We start from the raw sequence: 26,089 nt of genomic DNA on the forward strand, positions 1-26,089 counted from the left end.
TGAGTCTGACACGTCATGACGTCACAAGATCTTAATGGCAAGTCCTTCGATCCTGAGTCCAACCAAGTGAGGACTCGATTAAAGACCCCTGGACTCGAGTCCGAAATCATCAGTTTTTGCTCTACAGACATAAATCACAAGATTCGTCGTGTCGTCGTTTCCTCGAAAGTCTAAACAGTTCGTGTTCAAGTCGAAACTTTTCCTCAATCTCTCACGTCATCAGAAACAGTGTTGAAACAGGCACTGGAGACATCGGTACCGCTTTTGTTTGTGACTCACCAGCAATTCGGGCTGGGTTCCTCGTCCCGTACCATGGTGCGTAACGTGCTGACCTTGATCACCATCTGATCGGATCGACAGAGAAAAGGTTGCTTGTCGACGTCGTGGTGTCGACTTATCAAGGCAAGGGTTCAATTCATCAACAAAGTACAACTTTTACGTGATGTGTTCAAAAAGTTCTCGGAACTAGAAACAAGAGTCCAAGAAACAACGAATTTATTTACTTTTCGAGCGATAAGTGATTTGTAAGAAATGGTATTAATTAATTAATATCGACATATTGGAAAATAAAAACTGTTGGCGTTTCTTGAATTACATTTTGTATGTATTTCGTTCCGAGAACTTTTTGAATGCTCTACGATATCCCATTTTTTTCCATTGTTTATGAAGAATTGCTTTTCATTGTTTAATTAATGCAGACATAATATGAGAGTGTCTTGTGAAATATCCCTTTAGATCTGGTGGTCTCGTAAGCATGTGATGTACCTCCACCATGGACGGACGGAGGTGATGTCCTCACTCCTGTCTGTCTGTCTGTCTGTCTGTGAGCACTATATCTCAAAAAGTTGTGGACGGATTCGGATAAAACTCGGTGGACATGTTGGGTGTGGGACACGGACGAATTGATTCGATTTTGGTGAAGATCCGAGAATTATTTAATTCTTAAAGTGATTCTTCACCATTGAGAGATCGGGCCAAAAACATAGAACTGTATAGAATGAGGTCTCAAAAATGTATTGGGCCCGATATGTTCTCGTGAATCAGTTATTACGTGGTGGAGGTATGCGCTCCACCAAGTGCCCTACTAGTTCATTATTCAGCCGAGGGCAAGCGAAGCGAGGTCGAGGCCGTTTATTCCTGATACGTGAAACACCCTGCAACCCACACCTCCAGAAAACAGACTTTTTTGGAACACTAGCCGCATTTTCCATCCAATCATCCTGAAACTTTGTTAGAACATTCCCCATGGGTCGGCGCTCCTATGTTGGAAGTTTTGTGTCGATCTCTCAAGCGGTTGTGGAGAAAACGAATTTAATAGTGAATAAAGGTGAAACGGTGAGGACCTCGGCCGACGATCCACAGCGGACCTCGGCCGATCCATGGTGAAGATGACTGTGGACACCTATTACTAGTTTTACTTTGGGTCGCACTTGAAACCGTGTGATCCTGTGCGTTTAACACGTAATGCGAAGTAAATGTCCACGGTGTTTGTATGGTTGCTCCAACTCTGCAGCGAAATGTACTTTGCTGTTATTACCAGTCATGCATGGGAATAAAGGGGCAATGATACCCCTTATTGCCATATCTTTAGTCAATGTATGGGTGATCTCTTTACCTGTCTATATACTGTCGTAGTATAAAACTAGAACGGCACTTGGTAGCCAGGTTGAACAGTTTACATTTTGTATCCGATGTGATCGGACGGATCTGAATCCAGACCTCAACCACAATCGAATCAGCTTGTTCTTGTCACTGACTGAACTCATCCACCAAGTTTTGTCCGAACCCGTCCACCACTTTTTGAGATATCGAGCTATTTATCGTTTTCGGCCCGATCTCCCAATGGTGAAGAATCACTTAAAAAAATAGCGGATTTGAATCCGGATCTGGATCTTCACCAAAATCGAATCAATTCGTTTTTGTCCCACACACAACATGTCCACTAAGTTTTACTCATGTCATCTATCTATAATTCCAGCAGTGTGTGTGTGTTCGCTGCTTCTCGACAACCACTGGTCCGATCTAATTGAAACTTGCCAGGTATATTGCTGGGGACCTGAGGATGTGCCTTTTCAAGGTTTGATATTAATCGGACAAGTGCTTCCCAAGTTATGGCCATTTATTTACCAACCAATGACAAGACACATTGTTGCGTGGCCGATGGGGAAAGGGAAGCTCAGCCGCGTTCCCCATTACGGGTTACAACATACGGACTTCCGGATAATGATGGCTTCGTATATTCTAATCATTTCTCGATTTCTTATGCGCATTTATAGATCAACACTATGCCCCAAGTTATGATCATTTTCATATTAGACGGTGCATAAATTTCGGTAACATCAGAGTGAGCTGGTATGCTCCGAACCAGGAAGTAATTTTTTTTCTCTTCTCTTCTCTTTGTGTTTTTCCTTGCGATGACATTGCGAAAAGGCAAAATTCGTTGGCGCTAATTGAATAATTGGCCATTAAAACTAAATTGCGAATAATCGTAACTGCGATATGCGAACTTCTGGGCCACACACGTACGGGCACGTTAGAGCGATGGAACGGCCTGTGTGGTTGTTGTTTCTTGGTCGCGGTTTGAATTATTTATTTATTTATTTATTTATTTATATTTTTTTACGGGCACGTATTAGTCTATCTATAATTCCAGCAATCTCTGTGTGTGTTTCTGTGACCGCTGTTTCTCGACAACCACTGGTCCAATCTAATTGAAACCTGTCAGGTATATTGCTGGGGCCCTGTGGATCTGCCTTTTCAAGGTTTGATATTAATCGGACAAGTGGTTCCCAAGTTATGGCCATTTATTTACCAAACCAATGACAGGACACGTTGCTGCGTAGGCATGGCCGTTGGGGAAAAGATCCTCAGCCTCGTTCCCCATTACGGGTTACAACGTACGGACTTCCGGATAGTGATGACATGATCATTTCACCTGGGTAGTGTCAGGTTGGTACCATTTCCTGTTAATACAATGTATTCTAATAATTTCTCGATTTCTTATGCGCATTTATAGATAAACACAATGCCCCAATCCAGTCGTCGTTTACGAGAGCGAAGGAACGGCCTGTGTGGTTGTTTGAAAGTTGTTGTTTTTTTTGCACGTATGGCCACGCACGTGAGAGCGAAGGAACGGCCTGTGTGGTTGTTGTTTCTGGCATGAGGTTTGAAAGTTATATGTTTTTTTTTTTTGCACGTACTGCCACGCACTAGTTTAGAAACAAATACTGTACTCGCAGAGGCCATTGAGTAGTGCACCAACAGCACAGCAAATGATGCTACTCCACAGCCTTGTGCTGCATACTAAAGAAGAAGAAGAATAAGTCTTTGGTATAACTCAACACGGGTTTGAACAGCCGACCTTCCCGACGCTCTTCGCATTACACGCCACCGAGTCTGGTAGTGTCGTGGTTAGAAAGCACTTCGTCGAGGCAGCATCAGATTCTTCTCATGCTCTTAGCCAATCCGCTTTCATCCCTCTCACCTTGTACACCTCCACTCACAACACTGTGGGCTCTTAACCTGGCCCTCTCCAAACACTCTCGCTGTGTACCTGTCCACGGTGTCCACAACCAGGTCCAGCCAATCCGCTTTCATCCCTCTCACCTTGTACACCTCCACTCACAACACTGTGGGCTCTTAACCTGGCCCTTTCCAAACACTCTCGCTGTGTACCTGTCCACGGTGTCCACAACCAGGTACACACCAGGTCCAGCCAATCCGCTTTCATCCCTCTCACCTTGTACACCTCTACTCACAACACTGCGGGCACTTAACCTGGCCCTCTCCAAACTGTTGATCTCGAATTCCAAAGCAAGAATAAACCGAGTTTGATGAACTCATCCACAGCTGAGTTCCTTTACACCTGAATGTACAATTGCACAGCTTTTAAAAAACAAGAAGGTAACCGTGTTTAAAAGGACTAAAATTAAGGTGAATGTCTGCTTCTGAATATATCTGTTTCTTAATTACATGAACAGAAAGTGGGAATAAACTCGAAAACAAAACAAGATGGAATTAATATCTGGAGTTCCACCTGTTGTGCAACAGGTAGGACTGCTGGGAAGTTTCAGGAAACGAACCTTTCACGAAGGGAAGAAACTTGACGACCTGCAATGGAAACACCGGGTGAAGACTGGTTGGACCTTGACGGCATGAAGAATGATAAACACGTAAAACCAGGTACACACCGAGAGTGTACTCTTACTGCTTCTTGAGATACAGAGAGAGATTTCGACAATTACTTTAGTATCTATTGTACTCTAAAACATCAATTAATTGAGATGTACGTAGACATCGAGACAAGTACACCGACATACCAAAGCCTAATACGTGGTGTTTAATACTATATTTATACTAACAAGGACACCGACTCCCTTCGGGAGCAACAGGTAGGGTCCTGTTATTAGCCTCCCTGGGATATATAGATTACAGGAGATCTCGGCTTGGGTCCGTTCGTTTGTGGGGGATGTGATAAAGCTAATATTGTCTCAAGAACGTCAGGTTTCCTCCCTTTCAGTTTTGTATAAACAGCAGTCGTGACTTTAAAAAGGTATTCATACGTGTTTGTGGTTTGTAATATTTTTACATCCGTTAGAGGTTCCCCACGAAACGCCACGATAAGTTATTTATCACAGCGTTTGCCAACACGGACGAAAATGTCAAAAAGATGAGAATGTTGGTCCAATCTTACGGATGTTTGACAGTGACATTGATAGCGGACCAGTTTAATTTGAACATGGAGACGGTTACGTTGATTTTACCCCCAAAAAAACTCAACACGAGAAAGGTGTGTGCCAAGATGGTCCCAAAGAACCGAAGCAACGAACAAAAATAATGTGCTGGTGCAAGGAGGGAGGGGGGGGGATCAAGGAGTGGTTAGGGGTCATCCAAAGTGAAAATCTGGAGCACAAGGTTGTCCAAAGTAGGAAAGGGGTTCCTTCTCATATACGACTTTAAATGTTTTTTTATTATTATTGAAATGCAGATTTTAAACCTATAATTAACTGTAAAAATATAACAACAGCAAAAAAGCATCCAGCTCAATAAAATGGATAAATTAAACTCGAACTTCTTGTGTCCAGTGTGCACCACATCACATTCAATTTTCGGCCATGTCGCTTGTCTTTTCTTCAACTTGAATGCTGAAGTTTGCATTTTTACAGTATCCATGTGTATGTAAAGTGATAAGTGAGTAATGGACAACCAGTGGTTAACTATGTTTGAGGTTTTACATGTAATTAATTATTTAGTTTCTTTTAATTTAGACGCTACTGTACAATTAATTAGACTGTTTGCTGTAAATATAGGACAAGTTTTGCAGTTAAAAATCTCACATTTACACACTTTGCATTCGGTTAAGTGTTCCCTATTGGCTAACCCAGAATGGCCACCTCCTGCAGTCAGGATATCTGAGTTAACTATAGCACTACCTTGACGAGGAACACACACACACACACACACACACACACACACACACACACACACACACACACACACACACACACACACACACACACACACACACACACACACACACTTAGATAATTAAAATGCGAGTGTTAGGTTTGTAAGATATTAAAGTAACAGAATCTATGATCATTGAGTTTATTTGATATAATTTGTCTTTCTGTAGGAAGATTTTCATGTAGGACAATGAATGGGTCGAATGGACTCTTGTCCTCCATCCTTCAATTTCTTGTTTTCATTATACAGTATTCGAACATATAACATGTCAGTAATCTCTCTGATCCATAAAAGAAATCCTCTATTTGCTCACGTTCTCACCTTGCCTGTTCCCCCTGGACCGTTTCATGCCATCCTATCAGGACCCTCAGAATCCCGTGTACCCAGGTACCTGGTGCTGGCTGTGGTCATTTTGTACCCTCTGTGTTTGGCTTCTTGTGCCTGCAGCGCATTTCTGATCTATGGTATGACGTCATAGTTTTGCTTTGTGTCGATTGCAAAATGAACCTGTATGGGGAGATCACGTGATAATGAAGCTACGCTCTCATGGTTAAATTGCGATGTACACATGTTTTGATAGAATTTTGGTGAGGAACCTGAAAATGCAGAAGTTGATATCATGACGTCATGTTACACCATACATTTCCTTTGATTAGTGAACCGTTGCTCCATATTTGTTGTATACAAAGTCGAGGCTCATGGAGGAGCTGGAGCATAATATAATGGATGAGGATATAACAGAACAGAAGAAAGGGAGAGGAGACTCACAACAACAGCATGGTTGAGGGACAAAATAGAGGGAGACTTGGACAAATAAGGGATGTGGCCGTGGGAAAGAATGAGGGGTAGGGGAGGATGCATGGGTAGCCAAGATGGATACAGATAAGCAAGCTGTCAGGAAGGTAAAACGAGAAATTTGGAGAGAGGAGGGCTTTAGAGGGTTAAGAGATCATGGTTTTGGATGGGGGGATGATCTGAGATGGTGGTGATTGGCTGTCCTAATGACCTGGAGGGAGGAATGCAATTTAAGAGAATGTGGAAGTTGAGGAACTAATGATCAAGGTATGAGTGAGAAGTGATTCTGAATTTTGGGAGTTTCATCAGAAGAGGGCTGCTGGTGGACCACGCGCATCCTGCAGAAGCCTGGGGGGGGGGGTGGGTGGGGACAAAGCACAGAAAGAAAAGAGTGAAAAACCAGAAAGGAGGTAGTAGAAGACAGAGGGACCACAGACCTGTTGGCAATGGGAAAGTGATGGACCCATAGACTCAGCTTCATCATGGGAGATTCAAATGATCATAGGCCTTGATTTCCACGGCATCAAGCTGAGCAAGGTGTGAGGCAGGGGCACCAGCCCAAAGGGGGGAGCAATATTCCATCAAGCTGTGGATGATCATTTTTAAGCTCCAAGTGAACTGTTGCAATTTTGAGTTTTGTATTTAAGTATTTCTGTTGAGGATTGCTTGTGTCTCATTGCATCACTGTTTAGGAAGATTTCACCAGCAGGAGAAAGTCCAGAGTGACACACAGCATAAATCCCAGAGCTATACATCACGTGAGGAGCAGAATGTTTTCATGAACGAGGTCATGGAGTGTCAACAACAATGCGTGGCTGTAATGCATAATATTTCAGCAATGTCTGGTGAGTTCGCTGATCAGGTAAGCAGCCATATTTACTACTACGTACACAAGGAGAAAGTACACACTTACTACTTATGCTTACTACGTACACAACGAAAAAGGGGGAAATTAAGAAATTCAAAATTGCGAAAAGGAGGAGAATCGGGTCGAATATGAGATGGCAAAGGGGACTGGTGAGGGAGTGGGTAATCTCAATACAGGGAGAGATTTGGGAAGGGGCATGTTTAGAGGGGAGACGGTGGTATATATATATATATATATATATATATATATATATATATATATATATATATATATATATATATATATATATATATATATATATATATATAGAGAGAGAGAGAGAGACAGACACACAGACATGTATTTCTGACCCCAAGGAAATTTGGCCCACACCAAATGTACACAAATTACAAGTTGTGTCATATGATTTGATACTCTGTACAATAAACATTCCATTTCCTTTTTGTGCAAGATGTGATGTGTACGAATTCCTGACCCCTTGTTATTGACTCGTGACTTAGCAGTGACCAGCTGCACTCATGGGTGTGTTTCTTGGACTAATTTGCGCCAAGTTAACAACTATTTTGTTTTAAGCACAAGTGGATTAATTCATCAATGCAAAGAACTGCGACAGTGACATCAATTGTGACCACGTTTACTTTTGGAAAAGTTTACATTTTACTGTGTTCATTTTCCCCTGCTTCTTAATTATATTTATTACTAGCAGAGTACCCACCCCCTGGGTGGGTTGAATTTGCACATCACTTGTTGAGAAAAGCATAGTCGGTGTTTTGCAAGAAGACTCTGGAGTCTAGATGTTTGCATGGTGTGCACTTTAAAAGGTTCAAGATGGTCTAAAGGTCTCAAGGGTACGTTCCCATAGCAGTTATAGTTTCTAAGGCATGTGTGGGCAATCCATTGGCCAATGGCCATGTGTGGCCAACTCGTAGAATCATGGATAGTGTGTTTTTTTTTTATCTGGATTGCAAGGTTTCACTGCATTGTACGCCTTTCAATGAAATTTTTTATGTTGTTAAAGGCAAAGTAAATTTAAGAAAAATGTATGATTTTTTAGTATTATACCATTATGAATTGGAAGAAAATCCTATTCATAATACTAAAATGTTATTTTAAAAATATTTTTAATATAAATTAAAAAAAAATATTTTTAGTATATTTGTGTTTTTATTGTTATATGTGACAAATTAATTTTTTACATATAAATTTCATGCTTTTGTAATTTTGAAAAAGTAATTTTTTGTACTTTTGCATTGTGTTTATATAATTGACCTTGACTATCATTATTTATAATCCTGAAATAAGTCTATTTTGTGAAAATTTTCTGTTTTTATTAATAGTGTGGCCATTTCTGTGATCGACTGGCCACAACCATGGCCAGGAAATAAATTTGGTTGCCCACCCCTGGTCTAAGGGGTCAGAACGGTCCAATCTCTCAAGCATGTAAAAAGGTCCAAGTGGCCTAAAGCTCTAATTGTCAAGGGTCCAAGCTGTCCAACATGTCTGAAGGATCTAAAAGGTGTTAAGGTCTACGGGGTCTAAAGGGACTTCAGAGTCTTCAAGGTCTTAAGGGTCTTATGGGTTTTTGGAGTCTAAATGGTCTTGGGGTTCTTAAGGATATTTAGGGGTCTTAATGGGTCTTCAAAGGTCTAAGGGGTCTCAGCAGTATGAAGGGTCGAAAGGTTTAAAAGGTACATTCCAATAGTACGTAATTAATAGACATATAGTCACGGCTTCACGGCTTCATGGACGGTTTCACCGACCACTTCACGGCTTCACCGTGTTTTCCGTTTTTATATGTATAGATACATGTCATCTTGATGTGGACAGCCACCATATGTGATCTTGTTCCTAAAAGATGTTTATAAACGTTTTAAAGATCATTTCTATCTTTTATTTTTATGAGAGGTTACAGATTCAGAGTGAGAAAAGGCAAACTGCAGCGACAATGATTTAACCAAACGTTTCCAATGTCTTCACAGAAATTTAAGACAATTTTTTTTTTCATTCATGATGTAAAAAACGTTTTCTGTAATAATGTGAAAGCAATTTGGTGAGCAGAGTGAACATTTTGGCAGAGTTGGCAGAGTAACAAATGAAGTGAGCTGCAAGTATGTATTATATATACAGTATAGACATCGTGGTGCGACTGTGCAAAGTGTGATTGAGCTGTTCATCAGTTGTGCCATACAGGTGAGAGAGAAAAAAAAGGAATAGATAAATGGGTAGAAAGCTGAGACTTTGGGAGGAATATGTGGGAGGAAGGTGATGACCACATTCAACCTTGAGGAACTGACAATGACCAGATTAAGTGTTGAAATGGCTGACAGGGTAAGACCCAGCCTATAGCCTAGTAACTAGTTGAATGTTGATTCCAGAAGCTTTAGATATGGGGGCTATGCTATGGGCTGATGGTTTTGTTATCTCTTACCACAGTGCATGGTCCTCCTGGCCCACCTGGAGAGAGAGGTTTCAGAGGTTTTTCCGGAATGCCAGGAGCTCGGGGAGATGCTGGTGCGTTACACAATCATGACGGATGTAAATGGACACTGTGAGGAGCCCTGTATGTAGTACTGTACTGTAATTATAAAATACACATTCTTGGTATGTCATGTGTGAACAAACATGTCATTTCGGGGCAGTCTCGGTGCCTTTGGAGCCTGAGCTCAGTTGTGAAATGTGGGTATCTGGGAGAACTTTGGAATATTCCTCATTAACAATTATCAAAATAAAATAAGAAAACAACAATTATTCTGACAATATTTAGCTTTTTCAGGACCCAAAGGAGATGTGGGGCCAACAGGATCTCGGGGTGAGAAAGGACAACGAGCCGCTGCTGGATTTCCGGGTCCAAAAGGAGATCCAGGTACTGAGATTTTTCAGAGCAGTGAGGAGTCTGGGAGCAATTGCAACGCACGAGAAAAATTCATTACAGTGTCAAAAGCTCCTGTAGAAAAATGCTATTGAGATCCTTTTTACATGAATGATGAGGAGACAATGGACAAGCGACCATAGGAAGGACTTGAACCAGGGATGAGGGAAGCGCTCATTTTTTCAGGGTGATAGATCTCAGAATTTGAGATCTCAAAGTTTGGAATTTTATAACAATACCACCCCAGCTGAAGTTGCACAGGTAGACTAAACACCTGCGTAGCTCATTATACCCAATCATATTGGTACAGGAATGGCTTAACCGGTAAAAGAGGAATAGTTTATAATAGTTATTTCATAGTGCATAAGTGTGAAGTAATTAATGTAATTAGCGATAAGATAGTGTTGAGTTGTCTTTAGAAGCTCTTGTCTCCTTTCCTACAGTCTTAGTGTCTAAGTGCCATCTTTTCCCTCCATACCCTCTAGAATATGTAAATCTGTCTGTGTGTTTTTCCATGAGCAAAACTGTACAAAAGGTCATGCAGCTACTAGCTCTTGGGATGGGTAGAGTTGGGAAACTTCATCAGGCGTCAGATTGACGCGTGATCGTAATATTACTGGCACCACCCTAGCCAATCAGCACAGGCATGGGATACTTGCACGAGGTCAGACTGAGAGAGGATGCACGGCACGATGTCGAGAGCCCACTGTGGAGATCGTGCACTGTGGATAGTATTGCGCTGTGATGGAGAGATCCCATGTTGTGGTGGAGAGAGGCCCTGTCGGGTGAAGAACATGCTGGCCTTCATGGTTCCGAACACCGTGGCAAGCAGGTTCCGCTCGCCCTCTCTAATCTGTCTCAACGACCTCCTGCTGTGTCCGATGTTTCCCCGAATGAGTGAATAAGTTTCAATAATCAAGTTCCGTCGAGATTCCGAGGGCATGTTTGGGGAACTTGTTTTCATCATTCATTTCATTGTGTTGAGTTGTTTCACCGTTTGTGACCGTGTTCTCTTCTCCCCCGCATAGTATCTTCTGTTAATAAATCCTTTGTTAATGAGAACCCTGTCTGTGGTCACTGGGGGATCGGGGGCGATGGAGTACATTTAGTTACTTGGGAAATTAGACCCGTTACACGGTGAATTGGGATTTCAGGTGCCATTTAAAAGGGAGCCATCGACAAGCTCCGCTCAACTTATTTCCTGTCAGGTGGAATCGCCAATGGCGTATGGTTCTTAAACCGCCCACTTCCCCGACACAAATTATGGGCAGAGATGGTGACCTCTCCTCCCCTACCTGCCTGGTTGTTTGTTGGATTGGTTAGAATCCTGCGACCATTACAATATGTTATATATGTCCAGCTCAGTAAGCCTCGCCTGACTAGCAAGGCCAGATGATTCAGGTCGCTCGCAACTATATGTTGTGCATTTAGGCGAGGTTGCAAACATTGTCATGGGTTGTTGTTTTGGTCTTATTTCTCCCAAGGTCACAAAGGACAAAACGGATCACCAGGAGAGAAAGGAGAACAAGGTCCAGTTGGCTCTAAAGGCGAGAAGAGCAACAAGGGGGACCCTGGTATGTTACATATGGTGTCTTATGCTCATCCTCTACGTGTTCTGTGAGTACATGAGAATGAATGTTTGTTTTATGTCATAATAAAGGAACCAAAATGTAAACTGTAAAAGAAAATTAATTGCCATGTAAAGTGTTTTATTATTTATTTTTAATTCAACGGTTTATGACCCGTCATATAAAACACGATGGATGCATCTTGCAACATCTGCCCGTGAAGGATCTAAAGGTGATCCAGGAATACAGGGCCGACAAGGAGAAACCGGAGCCAAAGGTGATGAAGGAAAGGTTGGGGTATCAGGAAGAAACGGTCATCCTGGGCAGAAGGGAGCAAAGGGAGAAATGGGACAACCTGGACCTTCTGGTCCTCCAGGGAAGCCAGGGGTTGCAGGTAAGACCACATGAGCAACATTGTGTTTGGACAACTTAAAGCTTATATGCTGAAACAGAACCAAGGCAACAACAATGGTGATATTACAAACAATCTGTTTATTACAAATGCATTGTGAGGGATTGTAGAACGGGAGAAGATGTTAGATTGATGGGGGGGGGGGGTTGTTTATTTTTGCCATATTTGTGTACATAATAAGGGGCTACTACTTTGAACACTTTTCTCACATTTTTTTTCAATTTCTTGGAAAATGCCAATTCAAAAGGAGGGTGAAGAGAAGGAAAATAGGTTTTAGAGGAGATGGGAGTAAAGGGAAGGAATAAGTGTCTTTCGAAAAGATATCTGAATATGCTAAAATGAGGCTGTGTGTGTGTGTGTGTGTGTGTGTGTGTGTGTGTGTGTGTGTGTGTGTGTGTGTGTGTGTGTGTGTGTGTGTGTGTGTGTGTGTGTGTGTGTGTGTGTGTGTGTGTGTGTGTGTGTGTGTGTGTGTGTGTGTGCGCGCGCGTTTACACCAACTCTGTTCAGCTCACCGGGCACTTTTAACCTGTCGTTACTCACACAACATCTGCAATTAAAATCGTCTTTTTAGCACAACTTTCATCATTTAGACAAAAGAGTGGCAATTTCGAAATGGTTAACCATCATTGTTCTGTTCCTGAATGGAAATCGGACTCCCGGTTTGCCAAATAGTAAACAAAAATAGCAAATATGAGGAACCGTGCATGGGTGGTGTCGGGTTCGTACCATTTCCTGTTAATACAAGCTGGCAGTGGTAGCAGATGTAACATGAAAGGAAGGATGCTTCTCCTTTCAGGAATCTATGCAAAATTCTAGTGTAATTTCTCTTGTGGCCCCAAAACCAAACAAACAATATATATTAATTTTGGGGGGGGGGTTGTTTCTTTTTGCCATATTTGTGTACATAATAAGGGGCGACTACTTTGAACACTTTTCTTACTTTTTTCTCAATTTCTTGGGAAATGCCAACACATAAGATATCCATCATAAACATAGTTTGTAGACTGTATGTCTCTTCTTCTGATGTATCATACCCTTCACACAGCGTCTGTGCTGCCAAAGCACAGCTTCCTGATCAAGGGTTACTCTGGGTGCCTACTATTGCCTTCCCAGCAGTAGTTGTGGCAGGAATTTGGAATTTGTTCATGGTGCTGGTAATAGAATGCATTCGCTTTGCGAAGGGCACCACGGGATTTTTAACGTCCAGCAACGAATGCCGGCAAACCGGACTCCCCGTTCAATGTGCGTCCAAAGGATGGCACACACATTGATGAATTACCTTGCCTGTGAAACACCGGGATGACAGTTTAAGGTGTGTCAAGGTTAGAATCCAGGCAAGCCAGCTCAGGGGCGAGTGTGCGTACCTCTCGGCTATCCTTTCAGCCCCTTGCGCTGTAAAATTACCCGAATTTTTCATTATTTAAACCAAAATTTTTGGAATGTTTTTGTTTTTCTTCTTGCATTCAAAGTTACCGTATGGTTCGGGTTACTTTAAACAGTATGCAAATCTTGCAGCTTTCAAAGGTGCCTCATAACTGGGTTACTGTTTTTTGCTGAGTCTATTGACCACATTTGATCAAACGCTTGTCCTTTTGACTATGACTTAATATGAATGCATCTGCATCATCTGGAGAAATTATTGGAGACATGCAGCACAGTTCGACCAGCTTTAGATCAAGTATGAACGAACAAACAGTCAGTCATGTCAAAGGGAAACCGTCATGCTGAAACCAGCTTTCACCTGCTCTACACGTACCGCTTCCTCCTGCTCACTAAGCGCTGTTGGACGTCCTGGTTTGCTGTGGTGTTTCCCATCAATTTTTTTTGTGACAACATCCCCAATCAGATGGTATATTTCTGACCCGCTTCCTTAAGTTAATATCACCGGATTTTACTATTAGGGGCCGTTTGTATGCTCAAACCATCTTTCTGGGAAAGTTATTTTCATCTAAAAATATATTCATTCAATATATTGTTTGATTATAGCCTTTGAGCATACTTTAAACAAGTTTGAAATCGTCCATTTATGTATAGGGTGGTCTGTAAGTCACTTTACCCCTCCCCAGTAAAGCATTTGTTGTTAAACGCTTTTAATATCCAGGCTTTTTTGTGCAGTACTTACAATAATTAATCATTGTATCTGTATGATGGAGTTCTGTTAGTAAAGGAAACCCTTAATAGCTCATGAATGCATGCGAGAAAAAGTGAGCCATGGTATGGGGACCATCAGCCAAACGTGTGACCATGCCCACTTAAATGCCCACATCAGCCACCCCATGCCCACTGACCCGACGTAGCCCCACGTCATTTCCCCTCCAAGTTCCGACACAATCTGACTAATGACGCAATGTAATTTTGTTCATTGGCAAAATGTTGACCATTGTCCTAACTGTTTCATGCCAGCTGGCTGCTGTTGGACCGTAACTTTGGTAAATAGACGTCGCTTTCACCGATTATGGACTCGTTTTGCGACCATTCCATCCTATGCCAACGTTGGACCAATGTCGGTTTGGAAACTTGGTTTTCCTCTCCGACCCTGTTCCTTTCCTTCTCTCAATTTCAATTTTCCCAATTTATCCTCTCCTTTCCAATCCAAATATGTAAAGCTCTTTTGTAAACACTCACACACTCACTCACTCACTTTGATGCAATTTGTATCCAAGTCATTTTTTCTCAATTCTCAAATAATTATGGTGCCTCGAGGTATGCACACTCACTTCTACGCTGTCTGGCCTGGTTTTGAATCCTGGCCGAGCTATAAACTCTCGTCTTGGTGTTTCACAGACAGGGTGAATCATCAATGTGTGTGCTGTCCCTGAGATGGACGTTAAACTGCGCATCCCCTCTGCCGGCATTAGTTGGTGGACGTTAAATATCCCACGGTATTCTTTGTGAAGAATAGGTGAGCTATCGCAAGCACCATGACCAAATTGCTACCCTAACCTTAGTCTAATGTCAGGAATGGCCAGCCGGTTCGTGAAATATTTGGGCAAGCTAATATCCAAATGGGATACCCCCACCCAACCCCACAGAAACAGGGGAAGACGAAGAAGTCATTTTTGTCAAGTCACAAGTTGTCATTGTGAAGTCTCAAGTCATTTCATTACCACCGTTACCAATGGTGGACGGAGGTTATGTCTTCGCCCCTGTTTGTCTGTCTGTGAGAAAGACATCTCAAAAAGTTATGGACGGATTTGGACAAAACTTGGTGGACACGTTGAGTGTGTGACAAGGACTTGGTGGGATGAGTTGGTTATTTGACAGGAACAAACCGATTCATTCGATTTTGGTTCAGGTCCGAATCCAGATCCTGTCTCCAGTGGGAACATAAACATTCAGCCTTGCGGAGGTATGCGCTCTATCGAATGCCCATTCAAGTTACCTCCGACACTGAAGGTGGACGGAGGTTATGTTCTCACCCTTATCTGTCTGTATTTCTGTCTGTGAGTATGATATCTCAAAAAAGTTGTGGACGGATTCGGACAAAACTTAGTGGACAGGTTGGGTGTGTGACAAGGACTTGGATTTGTCTGGGAGTCAGTAACTTTAGCCACTTTGCCATGATGACTTTTAAATGATAAACATCGGTTTTTAAATTTTATTTTGTAAAAGCATGTCCTTATGGACACTATGAAGAAGAAGCAGGACTTAAATGGAAAGATGGTGATGTGCACGAATGCCAGAAGCTTGGATGGAAAGCTGGAAGAGCTGGAAGCTTAACATGGACGGTGAGGGGTATCCGGGTACGACAGTTACTGAAAGTGAAACGTGGTTTCGTGAGCAATCTAACTGGAGGACAGGTATTCTAGGCTACCCTAACCATTTACCCCACAATATCCCTGAGAGGGAAGACATTTGTTTTCCAGCGGCATTCGAGTAAACATACTCCAAGTCTGGGTTGTTCCTCCTCCCGTTCGTAAGGACAGGCTCTTCCAGCTAGTTTACGAGAAAACAACACAGAACCTATTGACAGACAGGTTAAAACTGACCAAACTGACCTAACCAAAACATTCCTGTAAGACCTGAAGAGTGAGTAATCCTTGTGCGAAGACTTGTTTGGTCAAATAATGATTAGCCAAGGGATTTCAGGTGAAATGTAGAGGGAAACGTGAGTTTTAAAGTAAAACAAAACTTGTATAACAAACAGTATGACATAAACAGCACTCCTACGATGAAATATTGTACCTCGGTATATCCTCTTACATTTATGATGAAGCACATAATGTTACTGAAAAATTTGATCGAGGAAACTAGAGAGGGCAGCAGACATGCCAGAGCTGTGCTCCAAAGGAAGGTAGAGCTTCACCCGCTGGCCGGGAGAAGGGTGGAGCTATGGACCGTGCCAGCGGCACATCACCTATTCAGTTGGGAGAGTGGTGGAGCTTGGATTGCTCATAAATATAGAGCTTATACTGTTCATTCATTCTTCATTTAACTGATTTATTTATCTGCTTGCACAATGCAAGGACAAACCACGAGTATGCAATAAATTTATGGCCCATTAATTATGATGAGACGTTAGTATTACACAATGGATAAGAAGGTTAATCACCAACACTCTTAATTGTACTACCACAGGTGAAAAAGGAGTCATGGGACCTCCTGGTCCTAACGGCCCGAGAGGTCTTCAAGGTCCTCAAGGAATCCCAGGAGAGAAAGGAGATCCAGGAAACCCAAGGAGAGGAGGTAGGTTTATGCTTGTTGTGACCTAATGTATACCTGGTGTTGGCTTAATGGTAAGGGTGGTGGGCTTGCGATCCTGGGATCCAGAGTTCATAATTCCACTCGGCTGTTGAATTGATATCAGGTGGGGTTGACTCTGCCTTTTATCCTTCTGAGATCGGCAAAATGAGTGCCAGCTTGCTGGTGTCCTGTGTCGGAGTGGCGACATGTCCAGGATTGTGTCCAATAGCCACGGAGACAGCTTAGGCAGCACCAACGCTCTGCACACACGAGGGTCTCAATGGATGGATGGACCTCATTTGAAAATATCAGAAGTTAAAAAGCCTGGATGTCAAGTGCTCCTAGCTATGGAGAAAGGTTATCTCGACTTATTTTATGTGCCAAACACGAAAATACTGGTTACCAACATTTTAAAGTCTTCCTGAATTTGCACATTACCTTTTTGTATCTTGCTGAATAATAGGATGTGATAATTTTAAATGACTCGTATTTGCTTCTTTGTCATGTTCTGAATCCAAGTCAACACTTTGTGAGAAATATCAGGTTCACCACATGAAGAATGTCCCTTTGTGTAACTGGCTGGGTGCCAAAAGGCAGCTCCAAAATCGAAAAACCCGACCAGAGATGCTTGCAGAACTTATTTTCACATCGTCGATAATTATTCAGGAAAATGCAAGATTGTAATCCTGAGTGTGGATTGCTAATGAAGATTTTCTTCTTGGAAACTAGCTGTGGTACCCGGCATTGCCCGGGGAAATTCAACGAAACATTTATTTAAATATTTCCTGCATGACAAATTGAGGAATGGCCTTATGGCTTCGTAGGAATTACCAATCTTGGGCGTTGCTAAATGAGCTTGGACCGCTTTCCCTTCTTGTAACTTATTTTTATTAATTTAATTTGGATTTGACATTAATATTTTTCACAACACAATGAGAGGGTAGAGGGTTGCAAGACCAGAAAGGAGGCAGTAGAAAACAGAGAGACTGCCGACCTGTCTGCAATGGCAAACTGATGAGCCCATAGATTCAGCTTCATCACGGGAGTTTCCAATGATCTTGGAGGCCGTGGGTTCCATGGCATCAAGCTGAGGTAGGTGTGAGATTAGTGTATCAGCCTAGGGGGAAGAGCAGTACTCCATCAAGCTGTGGATGAAGACCATGGAGGTGAATTAAAGTTCAGGTATGCCAAGGAAGGACTTTGCACGATGGAGGAAGTCCAGTCAGCGGATAGCTTTGGAGGCCAACTTTGAAATGTGGCTTCCTGAAGAAAGATTATGGCTGATCGAGAGACCCAAGAGTTTGAGTGACTGAACTTCCTCAAGAGAACTGTTAAAGAAGATGGGAGGGTCTTCCATTTGGTAGAGAGAGAGGGGGGGAGGGGGGAGAGACAGAGAGAACGAACGAACGCAAGTCTGTGCTCTTCCTTCCTTGTGCAAAATGCTATTATTATTTTGAGAGCTTTGGAGTCCACATCATCAAGGATTGACATTGACATGTATAAACAGAGGCACCAACCCTCTAAGGGGTCGCAGGACTTCAATGATCTATGAAAAGTTCAGATTTATGAAGGAAGGCCTTGTTGCAATGGAAGATGTCTGTTTAGTGAATGGCTTTGGAGACCACCTTTGACATCGTCAGCCCAGAATAGCTCACAGTTGATGTTGAAGCCCTGAAGTTTGAAAGATAGAGCTTCTTCCAGTGACTGATGTGAGTTGGGAGTTCTCAGATTGAGTGAGTCCTAGTGAATCACCGAAGGCCTTAGTTGCAGTACCATGGCTATTTGATGCAGTTCCAACTCTTCTACAAATGGCATGGTGGTGGTGGCAGTTAAAATCACCAGGTAAGAGGAATATCACCACCAACCCCACTCCCCTCCCCACACCCCTCCTGACTTGTCTCCGATTTCTCACACTCTCATTGTTAATAGTGCCATCCCACCACCCTGGCTCTGATGCTGCACAGAAATCTAGGCTTATGGAAGAGCAAAACGACAGAGGGCAGCAGGGTTGCAGACTTATTTCTGTGGTATGTAGATGCATCAAATACACCATGCAGGAGAAACAAAACAGATGAATGTCACGTTGAATTGTAAGATATCACATTCAAACAATATAAAGGGATTATAATCACAAGATATTAGTGTAACAGAATTTTAGATGACCCAGATATCTACAAAATGATAATAAATCCAGTGTAATCGTGACTTCCACAAGGAATATTATAAAGCAATGTTGTGTGAATTGAAATGTGTGGCTTAACATGTTTCTTGCATGAACTGTGACCTGTACAGAATGGTTTGCTTACACAGAATTGACATTGATGTACAAACAGGAACCGTGTTGAGGCTAGTTGGCGGGACTATAAATTCTGGACGTGTCGAGATCTTCTACATGGGCCAGTGGGGCACCATATGTGATGACAACTGGGACATCAACGATGGCACCGTGGTTTGCAAGATGCTTGGTTTCTCTTCTGTCATGAACGTTTACAACACGGCACATTTTGGTGAAGGTGATTGAAGGAATGTAAATGATGAGCTTTTTGAGAAACCTCAGAATGATTGTACAAATCGGAGATGTTTGTTTTTGCAGTGTGTGTGTGTGTGTGTGTGTGTGTGTGTGTGTGTGTGTGTGTGTGTGTGTGTGTGTGTGTGTGTGTGTGTGTGTGTGTGTGTGTGTAGCCATTTTTCTCAGAGATGGCCAAACGGATCGTCAAACTTTCAGAGGTTCATCGATCAGTGAGTGACAAGGACTGTTTTAAGCAAAAACAAAATTTTTTGAAAAAATTATCGGATTTTTGTTTTTTAACCATTTCGATCAGCAACACGAAACAACCGTGTGTCCACTGACCTTTCTCAAGATTAAAAATAAGATTCTAAACCCTCCTTATATCAACCCCAAAAAATTTAGGGTGTGGGCCAAGCCGGATCCACCAATCATAGCCACATTCTGGAACTTAAACACGTGACTTTCAACTTTTGGCACATTAAATCAAAAACAAACAGCCTGACAGCACATGCTGTGGAGTGGAGGTGTTTGTGTTTACAAGGGGAAGTGGCTGGGGGGAGGAGGGGGGGAAACACATTCTTGGGGTGATCGTTTCTGGAGCAAAAACAATTCAGCTAAATCTTCGTAAGACGAACATGATTGTAATGGCCGAGGTCAATGTAACAAAAGTGACAAAATGTTTGAAGAGGTTGGGGTGGGGATGAATGTGATGTAACAAATGTAAATCAATGTACATTCAAAATGGAGTATCCCTTGTGCTTTCCGCATGAGTGAGCCGAAAGTTCGTGACAAGTTCCGCACCTCCTCTGTGACTGATGTCAGAGTTTCCCCTGCATGTCCTGCTTCCAACATCCACCTTAACTGGCATTCTTGGGGGTTGCACCCAGAATGCTGATGCTGCTCCATAGTGAAACATGGCCAGGCTTCTTCAGCCTGTTTGGCAATGGCAGATCTCCTCGTATCATATAATGCATGAAATCCCTCCAAGCTCCTAATTTGAAAACTATAGCACTTACAAAAGCGATATATCCAGCGATTCGTAGCTATGATGAACAGACATTCCATAATATGAGTGAGGAAAGTGAAAAAAATTTTTTTATCATGATGAAATCGTTGTGGCCTGTTTCAAGTCAAGGTAAGGTTGAGCAGGCCAAAAAACATGGCGGCTTCTGACCCCAACGAGGTTACCCAGGAAACGCCTTAAGACCCCAGAGAGTGAGGTGGCCGATGATTGATTGCCTGATGAAGGATATAATTAAATAAGGATGTTAATTATCTTCAAAAGGGGTGTGTTAATTAACCTAAATAACAAGTTTTCAGTCGTACACTTCCTTGGACTTCCCTTAGTATGCATGCAAAGTTTCAGGCTGCTAGGTTTTATGGTTTTTGGAGTTGTGGAGAAGACACACACACACACACACACACACAGGAATAATCAGGGAGGTCAGTTAGAATGCGACAGCTCAGCAGAATTTGGAACTCGTCGACTCTACACAAGACACTGACGGATCTTTAACATCCACCAAATAATGCTTAGAGATGGGACGCCCTGCTTAATATTCATTTGAGGGATGGCACACACATTGATGTCTTGCCCTGCCTGCGAAACACAAGAATGACAGTTGATAGCAGGGATAGGGTTCGAACACAGGCTAGACAGCTCCTGAGGTGAGTGTGGATCCATCTAGCTCATTTCTATTACATGTGTAAGCCCATTACATCTATCAGATCACTCAGGACTTTGTATTTTCCAGCATTCGCCATAATTCTGACAGAGTTAACATACTTTTTGGGATCATTAATTTGATTGAGTTTCTTTCGATACACTGAGCGTGTCATGTCAATCAAAATTCCCATTAAAATCAGTGATTTCCCCTGCTTTACAAACTGTAAGTGATGATTCCTGGTCCTGTGCATCCAGGAGTATTTATATGGGGTTACCAATAGCAATCTCTTGAATCTAGCCTAAGAATGATTGCATTAAGGGATAAACAAAGGACTTTGGTACTCAGGGAGGTTGAAGGTAATTGTACTTGTTGGTATGTACACTTGATCATTTTTACCCTGCACACATAAAGCAAAAAGCGGGGTTGAACAATTGGTTCACTTCTGTCTATCCATCAGGCCAGGCCAGGTATGGGAGCGTGTGCCAGAGCAGCGCGTCGCTGCGTCCACTTTCCGCCGGTACTCCCTATCCATCTGTCTGTCTACAAATGTCTTTTTTTTTAATCAAGGAACAACTTGATTTCAATTGATTGTTATATTTTGAACATGAATCGGAACATCATTTGGAAAACAAACCTGCAGTTTTACCGTACTTTGGCTCTGAATTCTTCCCGAACGCACATGCGCACAGTAAAGTGAGATGTATGTTTTAGTCTGTCTCCCTCCCGAGCAGTCAAATAAAATTGAAAATCATTCTAAACAGGAAAGTTATTGCTTTTAAGGATGTCGTAAGGGACACAAAAGACAGGCACAAAGAACGGATGCAATGTGTTAAATAAGGTGGTGTAAAAGATGCTGCATCAACAGCAATAAAGTTATGAAATTTTTTTTTCTACAACCTTTAAAATCGTCATTTTATTACCTCTGCCACCAAAGATGGAAGGAGGTTATGCTTTCACTCCTGTATGTTTGTCTGTCTGCCTGTGGGCAGGATATCTCAAAAAGTTGTGGACGGATTCGGACGAAACTTGGTGGACAGGTTAGGTGTGTTAAAAAGAAGAATTGCTTCGATTTTGGTGAAGATCCGGATCCAGATATTATCATTACCTCTGCCACCGAAGGTGGATGGAGGTTATGTTTTCACCCATGTCTGTTTATTTGTTTGTTTGTGAACACAATATCTCAAAAGGTTGTTGACTGATTCAGACAAACTTTGGTGGAGAGCTGGGTATATGACACTGGCGAAATGATTCGATTTTGGTGAAGATCCGAGTCCGGATCTGGAACTGATAATTTTTTAAGTGATTCTTCACCATTGAGAAACAGGGCTTAAATGATATTTCAAAAAGTTTTGCTCGGATTTGGACGAAACTTGGTGGACGAGTTGGTTCAGTAACAAGAACAAGCCGATTTAAATTTTAGTTCAGGTCCGAATCCAGACCCAGCCTATCAGTTGGATACAAAACATAAACTAATCAGCCTGTCGGAGGTATGCGCTCTACCGAGTGCCCTTATAGTTTTTAAATGATTCTTCACCATTGAGTAATTGGGCCAAAATGATATATAGCACGATTTCTCAAAATGTTATGGAGAAACTTGGTGGACAGGTTGGGTGTGTGACAAGAACGAATTGCTTCGATTTTGGTGAAGACCCAGATCCAAGTCTGAGGTTTTTTTTTTTTTTCAAATTTTTCGAGCGATTCTTCACCGTTGAGAGATGGGGCCAAAAACGATATTGTTGCGGTTTTGGAAGACCGTGGGAGTCACATCCAACACATAAGGGAACCCTGGAGTTTAGATATATCCGTAGTATTTTGTTTCGTTAGTTTAGTCCCCTCATATCAGTGGACAGAGAAATGTGTTGTGTTTGTGGAGCAGATTTGAACCCCTCTGGAATTCTTCTTTTTATAAATCCCCTCTCTTCTTATCTCTTTCCCCATCTCTCTTGAGCACATCCATAACACTTTACAAACCCATATTTAATTACAAATCCAACGGATCAGGGATGCGAACCCCCTCAACAACATGGTGGAGCTGAAGCAGCCGAACCAAGGACCGCATAAGAGTTGGGTCGCCATTCGACAGCGTCACCGAGCCAGGAACTCGGCCATTGAGAACCGCCTGGCAACAGGTGCGCACCATTGGAAAGGTGTCACCCATGAACACCAGCTGAACCGAGGAGCTGAAGGAGCCGAGCTGAACCTGCAAATGGTGAGCCATTGTGAAAGCAAGTATCTGCAAGGATGCGATTCGCTCGGCGTGAACTGGCTGGTGCCATGGATTGAGAGCTAACAAGCCGCAGAGTTTTTCCCTGACACGCAGGCTGGCACACTGACTCACACGATATGTCTCTTTCTATCCCTATTTCTAATTTATTCATTTGGAACTTACAAGAGCAATCAACAATTGCACCCTTGACCTGTTCAGGGCTGGGTTACTGACTCGCATTCACAATTTCCCTCTGCTGGATTACGAAACATTCACAATTTCCTCTGCTGTGTTACGTAACATTCACCCGTATCTCTCCCCACACCAACACCCTCTCCTCTTTCTCTTCTTCCTCTTTTTCACGTTGGTACCAATGAAATGGAAGACCAAGAAGGAACCCAAAGAAGCAAAGAGCAAAGATGGAGTCATCAGGAGGAACCTGGATAGGATTCGGGTTTCAGCTGCTACTCCTCTACCCTCAAACCCATCCAGGCACAGTCAAGTGAGCCTTGCAGATATGGATTGCAGAATTCTGCAATAATTCACTTTTCTTTCGAGAGATAAATAATGAAAGAGCGAATATAGAGATGAAGAGACCGATCTGTTGGAGACCCGAAGACCCAAAAGACCCTGAAGACTCAAAAGACCCCAAAGACACAAAAGACTCCAAGGACCCAAAAGACCCTAAAGAACCCGAGGAACCAAAACACCCAAAAGACCATGAGTACCAACAAGAGTCTGAGGACCCTGAACCCAAAAGATCCAGGAGGAACCAAAAGTCCTTGAGGACCCAAAAGACCCAGGGGATCCAAATGACCTGAGGACATAAAGACCCCTAAGACCCCTGGGTCTTTAACCAAAATACTTAGAGGACCCTAAAGACCCAATGGGACCATCTGGGACCCATGGAAATTCTGCATAATGTAAAATGTGACCTGGACATTAAACTTTAGTGCAATCCGTATTGGCCATACAGAAGAAGAAGAAGGTCACTAACCCGTGCCACCCCCCCCCCAACCACCACCACCAAACTCTGTGCTCTCCTGACTTTCTTCAAATCTTCAAACCCCCTCCCAACCAAATGTCCTCAACTCTCCCCCCTCCTCCGCCGCCCCCAAAAGCCTCAAACCCCTTAATCACAACTGTCCCCTCTCTGCCCTCCCCCAAACTAACTCATCCCCTCCTCCGTTCTTCTTCAAGTCCTCAACTGCCCCAAGCCCCAAGTACTCAATTGCAATTCCAACCCCCAAAGTCCTCAATCCCCACCCCCTTTCCCAACATCTCAAACTCCCTCTTCCAACTCCATGCACCTTCACCCCCAACTCTGTCCTCCCCTCCCCATTTCTTCCTGTTCTTAACAACATTACACAGGGAACTTGGGCGCATAAGAAGGCCATTCGTCCTATCATGCCTGAGTTGTTCCTGTCCCCGTTTGCTAAGAACAGAACAATGTAAAAAGTAAATAAAGATGGAACGTTAAATTCACAATCACTTCTCCCTCTTCACTTATTCTCACTATGATTCACAGACTGTTGTTTGTTTGTTTGTTTGTTCTGTTACTCCTGCAGTTGTTCACCGATTACATCCAGAGTCCAGACTTGGATCAGCATGACCCAAATTAGTGTAAAGGGGTGTTTGCCGGTGGTCTTGGGTGGAGACGCTAATTCTCGATGTAAATGTGTATCATGTCACGCCGAATCCAGGGAAGGGAGGATATACAAGTCTCCGCCATTTACAGTTGCCTATACACCACCCAAATAAAGAAATGCGTCAGAGGAACGTGTTGCATGCTTGGAACAAGATCACCCGTCCGGCTGGTACCCTGCTAGTCGTATCTTATAAAATATGTTTAAAAATCGACATCTGGGTAATAAGAGATATGGATCACCCTGTGCATCAGGTACACATGTAGTTGTGGGACACAAAGCTGTTTCCTGTGTCTCAGTTTCCTGAGATTTTAAAACATGGAGTTACAAGACAAAAACAACACCAGTACTGAGCTAGCTGTGTGTGTGTGTGTCCTCTCTCTCTCTTTATAGGAGAAGGACCAATATTTGTGGATGAATTGGGATGCGATGGAAACGAAGAGGACATCTCGGAATGCAGTTCTGCTCAATGGGGTGAACATAATTGCAATCACAGCGAAGACGCTGGAGTGCAGTGTGTTTAGTGTCCAAACTTGAACAAAACGGATGAGTATTTTATATCGATAAATCAAAAGGAAAGAAAAATTCGAGGCATTATTTCTTCACTCCCACCAATTAATTATTGGACATTTATATACTACATACATAAACAAAAATGGCAGAATATATATATTTTTTGTACACCTTATTGAGGCTCATGTGAGAGCTAACACACAACACACAACACACAACAAAGGGGGCATGAGACAAGAGGGAATGACAAAACAGTGGGGAACAGAGACATTAGGAGATCTGTGGAAGGGAGAGGGATGGGGGAGGCAACAGGAGGTATACAAGATGGACATTACAGGACTTTCAGGAAGGAAAGCAGGGAATTTGAAGGAGGTGGGTTTGGGGTGGATTAACGGGGGGAGAAAAGATCGAGGATTTGGATGGGGGAACGATAAGAGGTCGTGGTGAACAACTGTTTTGAAAGCCTGGAGGGAAGAATGGGATTGTACAGAGTGAGGGAGTTTATTCCAAGTTTATATATATATATATATATATATATATATATATATATATATATATATATATATACATACATATATATATATATATATATATATATATATATATATATATATATATATATATATATATATATATATATATATATATATATATATATATATATATATATATATATATATATATATATATATATATATATATATATATATATATATATATATATATATATATATATATATATATATATATATATATATATATATATATATATATATATATATATATATATATATATATATATATATATATATATATATATATATATATATATATATACATATATATATATATATATATATATATATACATACATATATATATATATA

At 42.1% G+C, this 26,089-nt stretch overlaps 1 protein-coding gene across 1 annotated transcript; it reads left to right on the top strand.

Moving 5' to 3' along the window:
- LOC147017171 (uncharacterized) lies at window positions 1-25,746 on the top strand. Its single transcript, XM_085846609.1, has 11 exons — window positions 1-402; window positions 4,051-4,182; window positions 5,829-5,930; window positions 6,954-7,106; window positions 9,563-9,640; window positions 9,903-9,992; window positions 11,483-11,572; window positions 11,790-11,960; window positions 16,557-16,664; window positions 18,995-19,174; window positions 25,083-25,746. Exons 2-11 carry the CDS (start codon window positions 4,116-4,118, stop codon window positions 25,211-25,213), a joined length of 1,170 nt encoding a protein of 389 aa, XP_085702735.1. The 5' UTR covers window positions 1-402; window positions 4,051-4,115; the 3' UTR covers window positions 25,214-25,746.
- The last annotated feature ends 343 nt before the right edge of the window (window positions 25,747-26,089 follow it).

This window comes from Eptatretus burgeri, chromosome 11 (assembly GCF_056783735.1).
Source record: "Eptatretus burgeri isolate ZD-2024b chromosome 11, Ebu_testis_v1, whole genome shotgun sequence".
Taxonomy (NCBI): Eukaryota; Metazoa; Chordata; class Myxini; order Myxiniformes; family Myxinidae; genus Eptatretus; species Eptatretus burgeri.